The sequence below is a fragment of the Hemibagrus wyckioides genome, linkage group LG22, assembly GCF_019097595.1.
Source record: "Hemibagrus wyckioides isolate EC202008001 linkage group LG22, SWU_Hwy_1.0, whole genome shotgun sequence".
NCBI classification, from domain to species: domain Eukaryota; kingdom Metazoa; phylum Chordata; class Actinopteri; order Siluriformes; family Bagridae; genus Hemibagrus; species Hemibagrus wyckioides.
Window position 1 is genome coordinate 9,295,967 of NC_080731.1, and position 16,735 is coordinate 9,312,701.

Consider the following 16,735-nt stretch of genomic DNA (forward strand, 5'->3'; position numbering starts at 1 on the left):
AGTCCCTGAAGAAATACTGGTTTAATTTATTTCACACATGGATAAATCATCCAGGATACAATGATGATACTTTGTAACATAAATCAGAGTAAATATACAGGATGATCCCCGCACTATGATCATGTCACAGAGTGGAGACCGTGTCGTATGTCAGTGATTTCTTGGCTGATGGATAAAGGTTAATAAAAGTGTCTCAAGTTGATGGGATATCAAAGCTGAAGGGCCATGACTTTGAGGATGCCCTCGATTTCAAATTGTCCAATTCGATATGAGTAAATGGAAATCTTTAACATTATGTAACACAATGGAAATCGTGTCTTAATTAGACCCAAGACACCTATAGCTTTCAGATCACAGTAACTATATCAGTGAATACAGTAATCTTAGGACCAAGAAACTACTCTTTATTTGTTTTACAATAGTTAAACAATGATAAAAAAAAAATTGGATTCTAACATTATATACATGCTTCACCGTCTTACTTCAATCTTTAATCTATCTCGCTATCCACTCCAGAGGACCATATGTCATACCTTTACAGCCTATTCATATAAAACATAATACCATTATTACTCCAGCAGCCTCTTCCTTGTGAAAAGACTCATCTTTGCTCTCTATCACGGCTCAGAGCCTATTAAAAGTAAGAACCAGTTTCACTAAAATCCCTGGTTATATTAAGTTGCATGCATTTCATATATGTTCATTTGTGTTTTTAGAAATATTTTGCAATATAATAAGCCCCGTGACAAATATCAAAGTATTATGACTGGAAAAGCATGGAAGAGACTTCTATGTAGTATAAAGTTAACATTTATATGAATGTAGGCAAAAAATTCATCAGCTTATTTTTGCCACCTAATCAGAATGTGCTTTATTTGCCAAGTATGCTCACACATACAAGGAATTTTTATGGTGCTGGAGAAAGACACAGAATATTAACATTACATGAGCAAAATGTGCAACATGGTCTAACTCTATCAGAAAAATTATTTGCATCTAAGACATTTGATCTTTAAACCAAGAAAGAGCTTTTACTCCTGTTGGCAGCTCTGCTCTCTCCGACCAGAAAACATAAGAAATATCAACTCCATCTCAGGCATTTTAGGATATGCGTTAAAATCATTTGCCAAACTGAGTGACTAAAGGGGGCAAATTCAGTGCTGTTCGGTGTAATTGCATGGCTTGGATAAGGGTTAGAGAACTCCCAGTGGCAGCATTAGTTGCAGTTCCGACTGGGGGAAGCGTGGAAATGTAAACAGTTTGTAAGAGAGACAGCGTGGCATGAAGACTACACACCTTCCTTGCTGTACTCAGCCACTGGCTCGGAACGGGAGGACAGGCACTATGCGTAAAAGCTCGCTGTGCCACAGAGCCAAGTTAGAACAGGCAGCTGGGTTCACTGACAGGAACCCGTATAAACAAGCGCTCTAACCCACTTAATCAGCTCATTACCACATACTGCTGGACTACATGGGACACAGCTTAGGTGAGTGGGGAAATGAGTGTACCATGGTGGTCTTCTTCATGGGTGTTGAGTTAATATGGAGCAATCCTTCCTGTTTGGAGTGGTTTTGTAAGTGGGATTGGAAAACCAGACAGAAAGTCTACTACACTATTAACTAACCAGTTCTATTCTCTCACTCTGTATAAAACTTGCAGCCACTGTGTTTAATGGTAAACATCGTCACACCAATAAATCCCCAAATCTTATTTCACTTTACATGATTATAATAGTTCTAGCCAATTTAGTATTACGTAGAATGGTTATGGGTGCTGCAGCCATGATTACTATATAATACTTACAATGTGTGAACATTATGTTGCTGCTGTTTTAACACTTACTAGTTTGTGGGAGAATTCACCAGGGCTTAATTCAAACAGACTTTTTGCACCTTCAATATTCATCTAAAAATGCCTAAGAAAGGTCTATGTAGTGTACTTGAAAAGGTAATTTATGTTCCTTAAATCCCACTACATTGTCATATAAAAGATACATATTATTGGTAAAAATGAATAAATAAATCTACCCTTGAGCATACAAGCAAAGGTATAGTTTAGTACTATTCTTCAGAGAGTGTAAAAATGACTACTGTTTCTAACGTATTATGGTAAAGCAAATGACTGCATGTGTGTGTTGTCACCTGGTACTGTTGATAATTGTAGAGATTGCTGTAGTACGCTGGGTAGCGGGTAGGCTGATAAAAGTTGTAGTAGGAGCCATCCACCACCAGGTCAGCAGAGCCCTCAGAGTGTCCCCTGCTGGCTGCCGTGGGGCTCTGTGACAACGAAGAGCGGCTCCCTGAAACAACATATCTTACCCTTACAGAGCCACTCAAACAACTGGGAATTGAATTTTCTGGTCATGAATAATTACACAATTATCAGAGGAAATTCATAAGTTTAAAAAACATATCCGTCTCAATTTTTTGATTATGTTAAATTTTGTGTCATCTCTGTCTTCTTAGTTTTATAATCAAATAAATATCAGTGTTATAATAGCTTATGGCCCCATCTGCTGGTGAAACAAACCAGTGAGCCTGTTCTGCATTGTTCCTTATTAATGCGTCATTACACTCTCTGCAACCTATCTTTTATTTTTTTTTATCTTTAAACTTTCCGCTTTATCTCATGTGCAGGTTTGGAATGTGCCGTCTACGCCCCGGTCTCAGAAGATGACCAGTGAGTGCCACTTTGCTCTCCACTGCCCCATGCTAGCAGAATCAAATTTGGGCAGCCTTGACCGGGCTGATATTGCCTTCCTAGCACAGTCCTATCAGACAAGCAGGAACAGCCTGTCTCTCTCCCACCCTTCTTGACTCAACATCTCTGGTCAGAGAGCCATCAAAACGACTGACCAAGATGCCAAGGTGCAATCACCATGTGCAGTGACGGAATGTTACAGGAAATGTTGCTCATTCATTACCCCCTCCCTGTGTTTTCAGAAAATAAAGGGAGAACCTCACTGGCTGTATTGTGTTCGAGGATGAATGGGTCACAAAAATGGAGAATGAGTACATGGGTACAGACTGTCCATGGTCACGGTTCTACTTGAACTACTATTTCACTTTGAACCACACACATTTTCTCAAGAGTCACAAGTTAAGTGGGTTAAAGGTGTCATATGGTGCTATGTGAAGGAATGTAGAAAGAGCCAGCAATCTTTTTCATTTGATATACCTCCTAAATTCATCAAATGTGCACTATTTAGAACTGACAAAATGTATTACTGAGATATTTAAGTTAAATTAAGAATTCAACAATTTTTTTTATTACTATAGCTCTTTATATTATTCAGATTTTGTCGAAGAAATCTCTAAATTATTAAATAACCAGTAAATAACTACATCTGTTTTATTCATGGTGCTAAGATGACAGATATGTCACTCTGTTCACCAACATGTCACTCTGTTCACCAATATGTCTCACTCTTCTCATACAGCATTTTAATTAAAGAATGCACCAAATCACACCCAGTATCAGTTTCTGTCCAATTCTAGCAAAAAAATAAAAATAAAAAAGAGGTGGATCAGATATCAGAGAAAACTTCTATAACAAATGACACAAATTAGAATTGGGTTCGAAAAAGAATGTGATTTATGCAGCTGAAAATGTTTATTTATAAAAAGGCTTTATGGCTTCTTTTTAATATATTTCAAAGCCTAGAAGTTTTTTAAAGGAAGCAATATCAGATGGGTGTCAGTATCACCGCCAGCTTTTAAAAAAGAACAAAGGGTATTACATCATGTTTCATATTAATTTATATCTCACAAAAATCTAAATGTACAACTTATTGACTACAACAACTAAGAGCCTGAGAAAAATTCTTGTTAATAGCATTTACCACTCTATAACTGGCATGCATTACATTGATTTCAGTTAAGATAAACAACTTAATTCAGAGAGGTTTTTCATTTATAATGATTTTCTGATCCCAAGCGAATTTTCAGCCCTAATATTAATTAAATCTACAGTCTGTCCTGACTATCAGTTTAACAAAAAACTTTGATAATAAAACTGGTCTATCCTGGTGGCATGTCAATTAGTCCAAAAAATATCCAAGAATGGTCATTTGATATTTATATAGATATATATAAAAAACCTAAGACCTAAGATTATATCATCTTCATATCATCTTTTTTAAGTGCAAACTAGACATGCAGGGACGTGGTAACTTAGGTGTTGGACTACTGTTTGGAAGGTTGTGAGTTGGAATCCCAGGTCTGGGCCCCTGAGCAAGGCCTTTAACCCTTTGCATAAAAGGAGATAAATTGCCCTGTTACTCGGATATGCCTTAGTGGGTAAGAAACTAGATTTTAAACCAACAAGAGCAGTTCCATAAGAACATACACTGACCAGGCATAACATTATGACCACCTGCCTAATATTGGTGTCAGCCCCCCTTTTGCTGCCAAAACAGCCCTGACCCGTCATTGATAGAAAGCACACCTTTCTATCAGAACCAGCTGACCCTGTCGCCTGTTCACCACTGTTCCTTCCTTGGACGACTTTTGATAGATACTGACCACTGCAGACCGGGAACACCCCACAAGAGCTGCAGTTTTGGACATGCTCTGATCCAGTCGTCTAGACATCACAATTTGGCCCTTCGTCAAACTCGCTCAAATCCTTACGCTTGCCCATTTTTCCTGCTTCTAACACATCAACTTTGAGGACAAAATGTTCACTTGCTGCCTAACATATCCCACCCACTAACAGGTGCCATGATGAGGAGATCATCAGTGTTATTCACTTCACCTCTCACTGCTTATAATGTTATGCCTGATCGGTGTATCATCACTGCCCCGGATTTTTAAGTAATTCATCTCACCAGATGCAGCAGGAGAAGATGCGGATCCAGTACTGGGGGAAGAAGGTGATCTCGCTCCCACTGCAAAGCCATAATCACTTCCCAGCTCATTCTTCACCACCACGTCTGGACCTGAGAGGTTCACTGGGGTGCAGATGCCCATCTCCTCCTCCTGAGCCTGCTGACGCCGGAGAGCCACCTGAAGAAAAACACTCACTGCAATAATTAATGCTTTATTTATTTATTTATTTTTAAAAAACGAAGATATATTGAGGGTCATAATGAAAGTTTACAGTTTGATTATATTTTATTTAGAACATGGCGTAGAAAAAAAAACAAACAAACAGCAGGCAGCTAAAATCCTAAACTCTTCAACATTGTAGCTAAGAACTGTATCCTTAAAGTAAACAGTTTACGCAGTTACTTTAGTGTAACAAACTAATTTGAGTCATTAACAAAAAAAAAAGTAAACATGGTTTGCGAAAGTTTACAATTTGATAGGTTTGTAAATATATCGTCTGGCTAACGTTGACGTTATCGTCGGTGTGTTCACTAAAAAGCTAGCACGATAAATATAAAGAAAAATACTTTTGTTTTTAATTTTGTTTTGTTGAAAGAAAATAAATGTTTTTTTTTAAAAAATAAATAAATAAATAAGAGCCGGATTAAACAGCGTAAATGAATGTGAGCTTTGAGAAGAGTTAAGGACGGCTAGCTTAGCTTTAGCTACCTGAGCCGCCATGACGCGCTGGCGCTCCGCTATCAGTTTGCATTTCTGGCACTGACAGTCCCTCCAGTTACAGAAGCGCTTGTGGCCCTTCAGAGGCGAGACGAAGCCGTGGTTCCTGCAACGGGAGCATTTCGGCATGCGAGGCTGTTTTTTGCCCCCCAAAGCCAAGGGGATTGGTGTGGAGCCGTCCAGAAACGGCTGTTTGCTTTGCTCGTCGTCGCTCATCTCTTAACAGGCAGAAGCCTCGTGCTGCTGCTGCTGCTGCTGCTGCTCCGGGTTTGTGCGCGTGCTGTGCCACCCCGTTTTGGCGCGAGTCATCTCAACATTCCAGCGCGCGCGTGGGAGACAGGGACCGAGCGGCCTTCCCACAGCTGGCATTGGTGGACACATTATTGAATAGAAAAAAATTATTAAAATGGGAGTGCCACAGGTTTCAAATGGCAAGTGTAGTGTACACGCTTAAGAAAAAATCTATACACTATATTGCCAAAAGGTTTGGGACGTCTGCCTTTACATGCACATGAATTTAATATGGATTTGGCCTGTCATCTGCAGCTATGACAGCTTCAGCTCTTCTGGGAAGGCTTTCCACAAGGTTTAGGAGTGTGTTTATGGGAATTTTTGACCATTCCTCTAGAAGAGCATTTGTGAGGTCAGGCGCTGATGTTGCATGAGAAGACCTGGCTCACAGTCTCCGCTCTAATTCATCCCAAAGGTGTTGTATCAGGTTGAGGTCAGGATTCTGTGCAGTTCCTCCACACCAAACTCGCTCATCCATGTTTTTATGGACCTTGCTTTGTGCACTGGTGCGCAGTCATGTTGGAACAGGAAGGGAAGTCATCCCCAAACTGTTCCCACAAAGTTAGGAGCATGAAATTGTCCAAAATGTCTTGGTATGCTGAAGCATTAAGATTTCCTTTCACTGGAACTAAGGGGCCGGGTCCAACCCCTGAATTCAATGATTTGGAGGGGTGTCCCAAAACTTTTGGCAACATAGTGTAGACTATTTTCATATCAGTTAACAGTTTCCTTAAAAATGTCACTGGCATTTATTTCTTGCTTCATCTTTAGCTATAGAGAGAGTGATGCATCAGAGCTTTAGTCTGTACTGTGCTCAGGTTCCTAAGCTTTCACTTCTGTGCCATCAGCACCATCACAGTTACTATTACAGTTCTCCTATTTTGCACATTGCGCTGCTTATTGTGAAGAATGTATAGTTTATGTATGTATAGACTATTCTGTCTATATTGTGTATTTTGTGCATCTGTCCTGCACTGTTTTTGTCTTGCATTGTTTGCATTAGGTTGCACTTCATGTGGCTAGGACAACTTACAGGGCTTCTGTTCTTAGCCCTGTGTTGTTTTGTAGCTCTATGTTGTTATGTTGTTTTATGTAGCATCAGGGTCCTGGAGAAACATTGTCTCATTTCACTATGTATTGCGCCAGCTATATATGGTTGAAATGACAATAAAAGCTTCTTGACTTGGTAATCTCACAGTTCACCGACTAGCTGGGCCGAGTCTTTGCTTCAACTCAGAGCAACTGAATCAAATAGCCACAGTGCTTTCTGGAACTGGAACTCTTCACTATATCGGCTGTGAATTTCTTATTAATGACATTGAACACTGTGTATCAGTGGTGAGTTAGAATCTTGTAGCAAAACCTGACTATTACATTTAGATTTTTTTTCTTGTTATACTCCATTACTCCACTAACAAAGTCTCTATGTGATATCAGCATTCCAGACAACCAGAAATAAGAACAATACACCACCATCCAACAAATTAGCATAAAAAGTACATCACAAATCTAATGTTTCACAATGGAGTTTTCCATATAGTTTAGAAGAGGAGCACAAAATGGCAGTACTTAAAGCAGATGTATGTAATCAGGCTTGTGCACAGATATACTCCAAAAAATGTCAACCTTAAGGAAACAAAAAAAATATTAAATACATTTGAAGCAAGCTTTAAAAAAAAATATGGATATTGTACATCATCTTCAGTAAGCACTTTATATAGATCATGGTGGAGCCAAAGCATAACTCAGAAACACTGAACACAAGGCAAGGACACGAACCAGAATTTTGGCAGGTTTAAAACAAAAAATAAAGAAAGAAAAACTTGAGATTAAAATCAACACAATTAGCCCCAAGGCATCTCTGATCCAAATCCATAGTTTACAGTGAGTACTTGTAGGCAGTCCATGTTTTATGTGCATATGGTATATGTTTGCCTTAAAAAGTTTACATTTGGTCTTATCTGTCAACAGCACATGATCCCAATCACAGTTCTAATGACCTTGAGGTAAATTATCTTTCAAATGTTGTGTGTATTTATTTAATACATGAAAAGCTCTTTACTTTTTATTTTATGATGAGTGACAAAAGGTGGGTTTTTTTTCCATTGTTGGTCTTTCCAGTGTAGCTTAGATGCTTTAAAGCTAAACAAGTAAAATACATTCTGCACCTGCAGGTGAAACTCAGATTTCAATATAATAATTGTAGTAACAAACCTTAAACATTAACACACATACCCTGATCTGGCATAACATTATGACCACCTGCCTAATATTGTGTTGGTCCCCCCCCATTTGCTGCCGAAAACAGCCCTGAGCAGTCGAGACATTGAATTCACTAGATCCCTGGAGGTGTGCTGTGGTGTCTGGCTTCAAGATTTTAGCAGCAGTTACTTTAACTCCTGTAAGTTGCGAGGTGGGGCCTCCATGGCATAACATTATGCACACTGACAGGTGAAGTAAATAGCACTGATGATCTCCTCATCATGGCACCTGTTAGTGGGTGGGATATATTAGGCAGCAAGTGAACATTTTGTCCTCAAAGTTGATGTGTTAGAAGCTCGAAAATGTGCATGTGTAAGGATTTGGATTTGAACAAGGACCAGATTGTGATGGCTAGACGACTGGATCAGAGCATCTACAAAACTGCAGCTCTTGTGGGGGTGTTCCCGGTCTGCAGTGGTCAGTATCTATCAAAAGTGGTCCAAGGAAGGAACAGTGGTGAACAGGCGACAGGGTCACGGATGGTCAAGGCTCATTGATGTACATGGGGAGCGAAAGCTGGCCTGTGTGATCCGATCCAACAGATGAGATACTGTTGCTTAAATTGCTGAAGAAGTTAATGCTGGTTCTGATAGAAGGGTGTCCGAATAAACAGTGCATGATGGGTCAGGGCTGTTTTGGCAGCAAATGGAGGACCAACACAGTATTAGGCAGGTGGTCATAATGTTATGACTGTTCATTGTATATCCATTCCCAATTTTGCTTCCTGCTACTTTTCAAATACTTACCAGTTAACTTGCTGATGCAATTGTTATTAGCCCTGATAATATTTGATGTTTTAAGCAATAGTCTGTTATCCTAATCACAGCTTGAAAATTTGTTTTAATGCATGTCCAGAACATATGGAGATGATTTCCAGGAGATTAGGCCATCTAATAAAAGTGGCACTTACTGGTCATCTCCACTAGAGGGAGGCACTGCCACAGCTCTGCACAATGAAATGTATCTACTACCTTCATTTCAAAATGAAAAATTGACCCCATGGCATTTTTTTTAAAAGAATTTTATTACCTGGAAAATGATACAAATTTTAGCCGCTGAATTTCAGAGAAAAGTACCATAAAGTCTGATAGAAGTTTATTTAACAAAAAGGACTCAAACCTTTGATAACCATGTATTGTAAACATTTACATACCATGAAAATACATTTATTTTTAATAAAACCTTTAATTGATAAATATATAACTTCATGTCTGGTTAGAATGTGATAGTAAATCGGTAAATACTGTGATTATTAAATAAAAATGGCATGTATAAAAGTAAAGACTATGTTCAATCTAGATATTTAGGGCAATGTTTAAAATATTGTCCAAATTTTTTTTTGTAGCCCAGCCTGTCTACAGGGACACTGAGAATAAGACTGATTTACATCCACGTTGCTGTGAATCTGAAACATATATACAGGATTAAAGTATAAAGCTTGACTTCAGATCATCGTAGATTATTGTAGAACTGATTCCTGATTAAAAGCAAACGTAATCTGTAGTTACACAGTGGACACATGGTCAATACACTGAAAGAAATAACATGAACCTTAACATCTACACTGTTTTGAGCTTTCCAGTTGACGTCGATATGCATTGCTTTTTTGTGATTTTAGGCACAAAGTAAAATATACTGTGGAACCCATTCGGTGTGACGCAAAAAATAAACAAAACGGACAAATTGAAAGTAGACGACGACATGAACGTGACACTGAAGGCAGAAAAGTGCTGAATAAATGTCCATTTACAGTCTGTGTTGGATTCGGAGCATCGGCGTTTGATGAGTCCCTTCTCCAGGGTTTGCTGAGTCGCTGGCTATGGATGCTAGGCACATATGAACTTATAATTAGCAGCAGAGAAAAAAGTGAAGGAGGTATGGAGCTTGTCTAATCAAACATGCCCCTCCTGGTAGGACTTGGAGAAGTCTTCCTGCCAAGTCGAGGTGTTCCCTATGGGGTAAAAAAAAAAAGAAATACATACTGAAATAACATTCTGCATCGTGATCTACAAACACAGACATGAAATAGAAAGTAACTTTTAGCCGTGGATGTTCTATATATTCTCTATGGATGTAATGCAAGTGTAAAAAACAGGTACAATACAGGACTACTGGACACACTGGATTGATAATGTAGACATATTCAAACACCTCATAGCATTAGCATTAATGACTGTACACGCAATATGCTTAATATACAGAAGAAATGTATGGGTGGCTCGCAGACACATGGCTTGTATGTTCTTTAGTTTTTTAGATTTAGGGAAAATATCTTGTTTAGGAACAACTGCGGATTTAAAGAATTAAACAGCATGTATTTTCTTGCTTAGAGAATACATTAAGTAAAATACAACCTACTGAAAAGTATATCTGTTCATAACGTGGAGTTACCTTCTCTACTAATGTATAGCTTTCATTATTTAACTGATCAAAAAAGAAGACACAAGCAGGTCCTTATAATACCAAACAGTATTTACAGAACAATAATGTTCTATCTGTGTGTAGTCATTGTTGAAAAACGGCACTTTCTAATTGTTCTAACATGTTGAGTTATAAATGGTAAAAGTCAGAATTCTCGGCTCATCATTCAAAGAGAACCTTGTAATACCAAAAGAAAAAACCTTGCTGTGTTAGAAAGAGTTATGTAATGGCTAACTATACCAAGGATGGTGAGTAGAGCAATAGAAGACTCAAGCATGCACTAAAGGAAACAGAACTGGAAATTAAAGTGGGTTATATTATAGCAAGCAGACAGGAAGGCACTTACTGGTGACTGTGCTTTGGAGAAGTTGACATGGGCATACAGCAACACTGCAATGTCTTTGTGTCCAGCTTCCAGAGCAATGGACAGAGCTGTACTTTCATCCTGAATTACACACACATGCAAAGTAGCACGCCTTTCAGTAATCAGTTAAATTTCTTATATCATTAATCAGTCAGTAGTTAATCAGCACAATGCAAATGAAATAATCACTGCTGCAACCAGTTCTCCTTTGTTGTTAGTCACACATTTCTGTACAACAGATTGCTTAAAAACGGGTGTCTTTTTGTTCGATTTGCTTACATTGTCATGGAGTGTTGCATCGCAGCCCGGCTGGGCCAACAGCAGCTTGACTATCTCCACATGGCCATGCTCACTTGCACACATGAGTGCCGTGGAACCCTCATCGTCCTGGATGTTGACGTCAGCACCGCAGGCCAGAAGTGCCTTCACCATGTCCATCCGGCCGTGACTGACTGCCAGCATCAGCCCCGTCTGACCAGCCTACACAATAGAGTCAAAGACATAAAACAAGGCCAAAAAACATCACTGGTCACTTTCTGGTCTATCTATTTAATAGGCAAGTTAATGCTAAATACCTTTATGTTAAAAGGCCATACTGATGTTAAGACTGACCTGGCTGGCTTTTGCATTGACATCCCCTTTGCTGAACAACTCCTCCACCACCCTCATGTCTTTCGGGGCCTCAACGGCAGCTAATGCAGCAAGCATGATGGGAGTATAGCCGGCCTTGTTCTGCTGATTGACGTTGCAAACATCTGTGACAAAAAAAACGGGAACCAGAATATCAGAAAGGGTCCAGAGGCCATCCTTCATGTCAGTGTTCTGTTCCTTTGTTAGCCTTTAAGAGGGGAAGGCACTCTACATGCAAACCATTGAGACAGCATATATTTGAGTGAAAAAAGAAAAGAAAGGTTAGGGCTAAAGCACCACTTTATTGACTGGCAGTTGGTCCAAGCTCTGAGAATAAGAGAATGGGGGGCCTCACTTTGGGACATGGGTTATCAGGAACTGGAGAAGCTCAAAAGGAAGCTGACAATGGGCTTTTCTCTCTAATAAATGCTGGCACCTCATCATGAACAGCATTATTGGATATTCATAATAGAACTGAAGAAGAGCTAGTGAACAATGACTTGGAGAAGCCCACTCTTCCATTTCTAATGAAGGATTAGCAAATAGTATGTATTCGCTGGCAATGCTGCATATTAAAATTTCTCAGTTTGCCTGAGAGTCAAGAAGGTAGCTCCTATAGGTAATAAATAACAAAACAAAACAAAACAAAACAAAACAAAACAAAATATCCTGAATTTTAAATGGTTCATATAAGCAATGCAAAACCTGGGCCCTCATTTTTAGGAACTAAATGTGCACATAAAAGATCCTTCCTTTTTTGAAGCACAAAATAGCCAACCGTATTTGTTAATTACAAATCACCTTAAATCACAGACTGGGGCTAGTCCAGTGTCATGGCTGTGATTACTTGCTTTGCTTTGTTAAAAGGACCCTGCCAACAGATTGCATGAACCTTGATTAGACTTTCACCCAAATGTTTTCATTGGCACAATGAACTGTTTTTCTCACTATGCCAGTTAGGTGAAAGTCATCAAGTCGTTAATCTTAGTTAACTTCTTTAGAACACATTTAGATATGATGATGCATGTTAGTAATATAAGTGAAAAAAATATTTATTGCCTGCCGCTTTTCTGTCTCAGCTTGTGTGCCCGTTTTATAACAATTGTGTAATATTGCTTTTCTGATGTTATAATATCTGTGATCAACACTACTACTGTGTCTGAAGATGCTTTGTTTCATCCTCATAGCCTCAATACTAGGAGTTAACCATCAGCTCTTAAGTATCAGCTCTTGTCCCACTCATGTTCTTATTCAAGAGAGAAATTCTCTGCTCAATAATCAGATCTTATTTGTTCCTTTATCCTGAAGATATTAGGCTCTCAGAAGGTCCAATTGCCTTTCTGATATGTGATTTTTCAGATCAATGAAAACTTAATTCCTTCCACACTTCCTCATAAAACACTCTACTTGCAGGCATATGTCCCTTACAGGGCTTAAAAAAAAATTGTATCACTCTCCTGGTTCATAAACTTTGACGTTCTTTTATTCGACCCTTCTAATAAGGTCACTCTTCAGGGTTCCTGTTGCAGTAAGGATCAAAATCCAACTTTTCCTCACAAAAGCTTTGTACCACATTATGTACAGTGTTTGTGGTTTTGCAATTTGTAGTTAAAAATTACACACCAGCATGCCATATCCATTGTTTAACCTCAGGGTGACATTGTTTTTATTTCAGTTGTAAGTTGAACTTAGCATTTTAACTGACTTACATTGTTCTAATCATTTTAGACCTCGTGTTCTTGTTTGTGCTTTTATTATTCACAATGTCCTACAGTACTTGAGCATTAGTTTATGAATCCTTTCAGATTTTATTGCTTTGTATTCCTGTGCCTTTAACTGTTTGCACATTTCATACGTTGCAAAAGATAACAGCATCTGAAAAATGACTAAGTGATAAAAAACCAACCAATAAAATGAAAGGCTTTCACAAACAAATTAAAAATCACATCAGCAGGTAAATTCCTCACACGTCTGCCTTTGGCATTTTGTCACTGTAAGCGATTTCCTCTTAACTGGTTACCTGCGTCCAGTAGCTTCTTGACGATGTGGAAGTTGGAGTGAGAGACGCTGTAGTGCAAGGCGGTGTTGCCATTTCCGTCGGCCATGTTAACCACGTGCTGCAGCAGGGCGGGTGAGATGTTACGGAAAGCGTTCAGGTAATCCTCCACCATGGCTGCCACCGCCGTCTTCTGACTGGAGACACGGAACCACTCGTGCTGCACCGTGTTCATGCATGTCCTCTGCGATATGGGACAAATAAAAGCAGGAATTAGTGTCAACACACATGAAAGAAACTTTGATGGAACTGTCTCAATAATAGGAACAATTAATCAGTTTGTAGTACTGTTTTGTGCTACATTTTGTGCAGAAATGATGCCAGATAATTGCAGAAGTGAACTCAAATCACTTTACTGGGCTAGAAAATTAAATGAACAAATCGTTTCTGATTAATTCGACAAAAATCCAAAAAACAGAAACAATTCTTTCCAACATCATCAAAAGTCCAAGCACATCTGCAACCTGGCAGATTTGCCTCACAGAGCAGATTAAATCCTCTCTAAATCATTATAATTAGTTCTAACCAGGATCATTAAAGCAAATATCAGTTGGCTATGGTTTTGGGTACATGCAGGACCGAGCCAATGCTCGAAGCTAGAACTGGCCCTATGCTTTGTTGCCCACTCTGATTTGCTGTTCCTGTAACATTCTTTTTCACTATATTAACCAGAAAATAGCCAATTAGCCATTACCCCCTAATTGCCTCAAGCAGAACGGTGAAGAAGGGCTTAATTCAGAAACTCAAGATTGGTTCCAGGACCTAAATTTAGTGTTTTTTTTATAAAAAAATAAAGAGTATTATGAAATGGTCAGTGTGCATTAGCACTTAATAAATGGAGTTTATCCCGATTATTATGTTTAGTTGGAAAAGATTAGCAGATAAATCCTTTTAACTCACCACATCTTTACTGGATAACGCCTTAGGGTCACTCAGATGAGTTTTAAGAACATAGCACGCAGACACCATCTTTTCACTCAACTCGTACCTGGACGAAAAATAACATTTATTATACGAAATAATTTATTCTGTCTAATGGAGATAAGATATTACCTATAATAATGAAGACATTTCAGCCCGTCTACCTCTCTCGTGTCTCCTGATTCTCCTGGCCAGGACTTTCCACATCTCTCTTTAGATCCTCTGCTCTCTCATTACTAAACTGATCGTTCCTCCTCTCCTTTATATATTTTTCCAGCCTCTCCGTTTCCTCGGTTTCCTCCGAGCCTGAAGAGCTGCTCTCTTCTGAGCTGGAGTCATCGCTTGATGTTGACTCGTACCTGGATGAACACCAGTTTTCATGGAATATCAGGGTTACAAAAATGAGAACACCACGCAGTGCACATACTCAATAGATATCAATCCTAGCTGATGTGCATTTTAAGATCCGGAGCTCTTACCCTCCATTCACGCCAACAAACTGCAGGTTCTTTTTGGTGCTGTTTGCACCCTGGCGGCCATCTTTCTTCTTCATGATGGACTTCAGGGTGCTCTGGCTACCTAAATGGAAAGTAAATGGATATATTAGCACTGATTAAAGTGAACGATATGACTGAATTAGGGCAATAGCACATTATACATTCCGAAGTGTGCATGATATTCAGACAGGTTTCACTATTAGCCACTAGGTGGAGCACAGTAGAATATTTCCTGCTGAAGTGGACAGAAACACAAACAAGTCATCACCAGGACACGATATGAGCCACCTTTCGACACTTGACAATCTCACTTGGCATTCACTTTTGATGGGAGTGCAAGGAAATTTATTATATTTACTCTATATTAAAAGTACTCTGCCATAACTATTTAACAGAAACACTGTAAACTATATATTCTCAGTAATACAGAAGTTTTGAAGAATGGCTCTCTTATAAAATTAATCACAAGGCCTAAAAAAGGGGAGAAAAGGACAAGTAACAGAAACCTGTCCAAAACCTAAAGTATCCCAAACATTTTAAGTACAGGCTCTGTGCTGCCAAATACCCCAGAGGACCTCCGCCTCTCTCCACAAAGACAGAAAAAAAAAACAAAAAAAAAAACACAGTCCTGTGAACTGCCAGAACATGTCTCACACATGTGGCCTCTCTGCATATATACTGTATATGGCAAAAGCAGTGGTTATGGACATTTCCTTCAGTTTAACAGCTAAGAATAGAGGTCTGTGGCCTGTAGCACTAAATTCCACACAACAAGGCCTATTTAAGCCAGCCACATGAATAATACAGCCAGTTGCTGGGCTTAGAAGGAAATCTTTTATAGAAACATGTTTCACTGTACAGATCACATACATAATATTTGATAAGATCATACCATGTAGAGCAGTGGACATCTGCTGGTCCATATGGCTCTTCTGTGAGGCTGCCCTCTCTTCATGGGTCACTGTATCCTCAGCACACATGCTTTGTGTGTGAGTGACCTCTAGCTTTTCACTGACCAAATGAGAGCTGGCAATCTGAGAGTCTGAGCAGAAAGGATAAAATATAAGAACAACAGACATGTACAGTTATTATAGGAATCTATTTATAGACTATTCTGGCATTGCGCTAAAATAAGTGAAGAATGACCCAGCTGGAAGAATTATGTGTATGTATTTAAATGACCAGCTTTATTTTCCACTTAAAAATAGCTGGAGAACAACATTACGAAGCCAAAAGACAAGTTAGAAAACAAATGCCTCCACATTTACTCTAATTACTCTAGCTTTCTGTTTTTGTTCTGACTAAGTGTTTTTGTAGTGGCAGACATCCTGATGTTTCTGCCTCCAAAAAGAATATTCTAGCACTGGCATGCAGGCACTGGAGATATTTTTGTGATTCTCTGGAAGCCGCACAAACATTTCTGTTTCTATTTGTACAGCAGTAATTCATTGTGTATTGTGTTACATCAAAAATAAATCCGGTCTGAATTACCGAATGTTATATTAGCAATGAAAGCTGTACAGTTTTAAATCCTTTGGCCCTAACATCTTATGCACCGCTTTTAACATGCGCCAGCATGCATATTTTTTGCATGCAAATTTAAAAAAAAAGACAAGAAGACACAACAAACAATAAAACTGCGGAAAAGTTGACTAACTTTTCCTTGACTGGTTGCCTTTCAAACTCACACAGAATCTTAAGGTGTCCACTTTTAAATGACAGATTTTCCTCTTCATCTAATTTATAT

General features: G+C 38.9%; 2 protein-coding genes across 7 annotated transcripts in view; both read right to left on the reverse strand.

The window, feature by feature from the left end:
- The window catches only part of dmrt1 (doublesex and mab-3 related transcription factor 1), a 33,515-nt gene extending 27,675 nt beyond the window's left edge, over window positions 1–5,840 (reverse strand). For all 3 annotated transcript variants that reach the window (XM_058375484.1, XM_058375483.1, XM_058375482.1), the window contains exons 1-3: window positions 5,538–5,840; window positions 4,829–5,006; window positions 2,142–2,299 (exon numbers count right to left, since the gene is read on the reverse strand). In XM_058375484.1, coding sequence (XP_058231467.1) covers window positions 2,142–2,299; window positions 4,829–5,006; window positions 5,538–5,762 — 561 coding nt within the window. In that variant the 5' untranslated portion in view covers window positions 5,763–5,840. The remainder of the gene's footprint in view (window positions 1–2,141; window positions 2,300–4,828; window positions 5,007–5,537) is intronic.
- A 3,277-nt stretch (window positions 5,841–9,117) lies between these two features.
- Window positions 9,118–16,735, reverse strand: part of kank1a (KN motif and ankyrin repeat domains 1a) — a 48,315-nt gene continuing 40,697 nt past the window's right edge. For all 4 annotated transcript variants that reach the window (XM_058374902.1, XM_058374904.1, XM_058374903.1 and 1 more), the window contains 9 exons: window positions 15,881–16,030; window positions 14,971–15,070; window positions 14,656–14,850; window positions 14,471–14,558; window positions 13,535–13,754; window positions 11,497–11,639; window positions 11,164–11,364; window positions 10,867–10,965; window positions 9,118–10,050 (listed from right to left, as the gene is read on the reverse strand). In XM_058374902.1, the coding sequence (XP_058230885.1) occupies window positions 9,988–10,050; window positions 10,867–10,965; window positions 11,164–11,364; window positions 11,497–11,639; window positions 13,535–13,754; window positions 14,471–14,558; window positions 14,656–14,850; window positions 14,971–15,070; window positions 15,881–16,030 (1,259 nt within the window). In that variant the 3' untranslated portion in view covers window positions 9,118–9,987. The remainder of the gene's footprint in view (window positions 10,051–10,866; window positions 10,966–11,163; window positions 11,365–11,496; window positions 11,640–13,534; window positions 13,755–14,470; window positions 14,559–14,655; window positions 14,851–14,970; window positions 15,071–15,880; window positions 16,031–16,735) is intronic.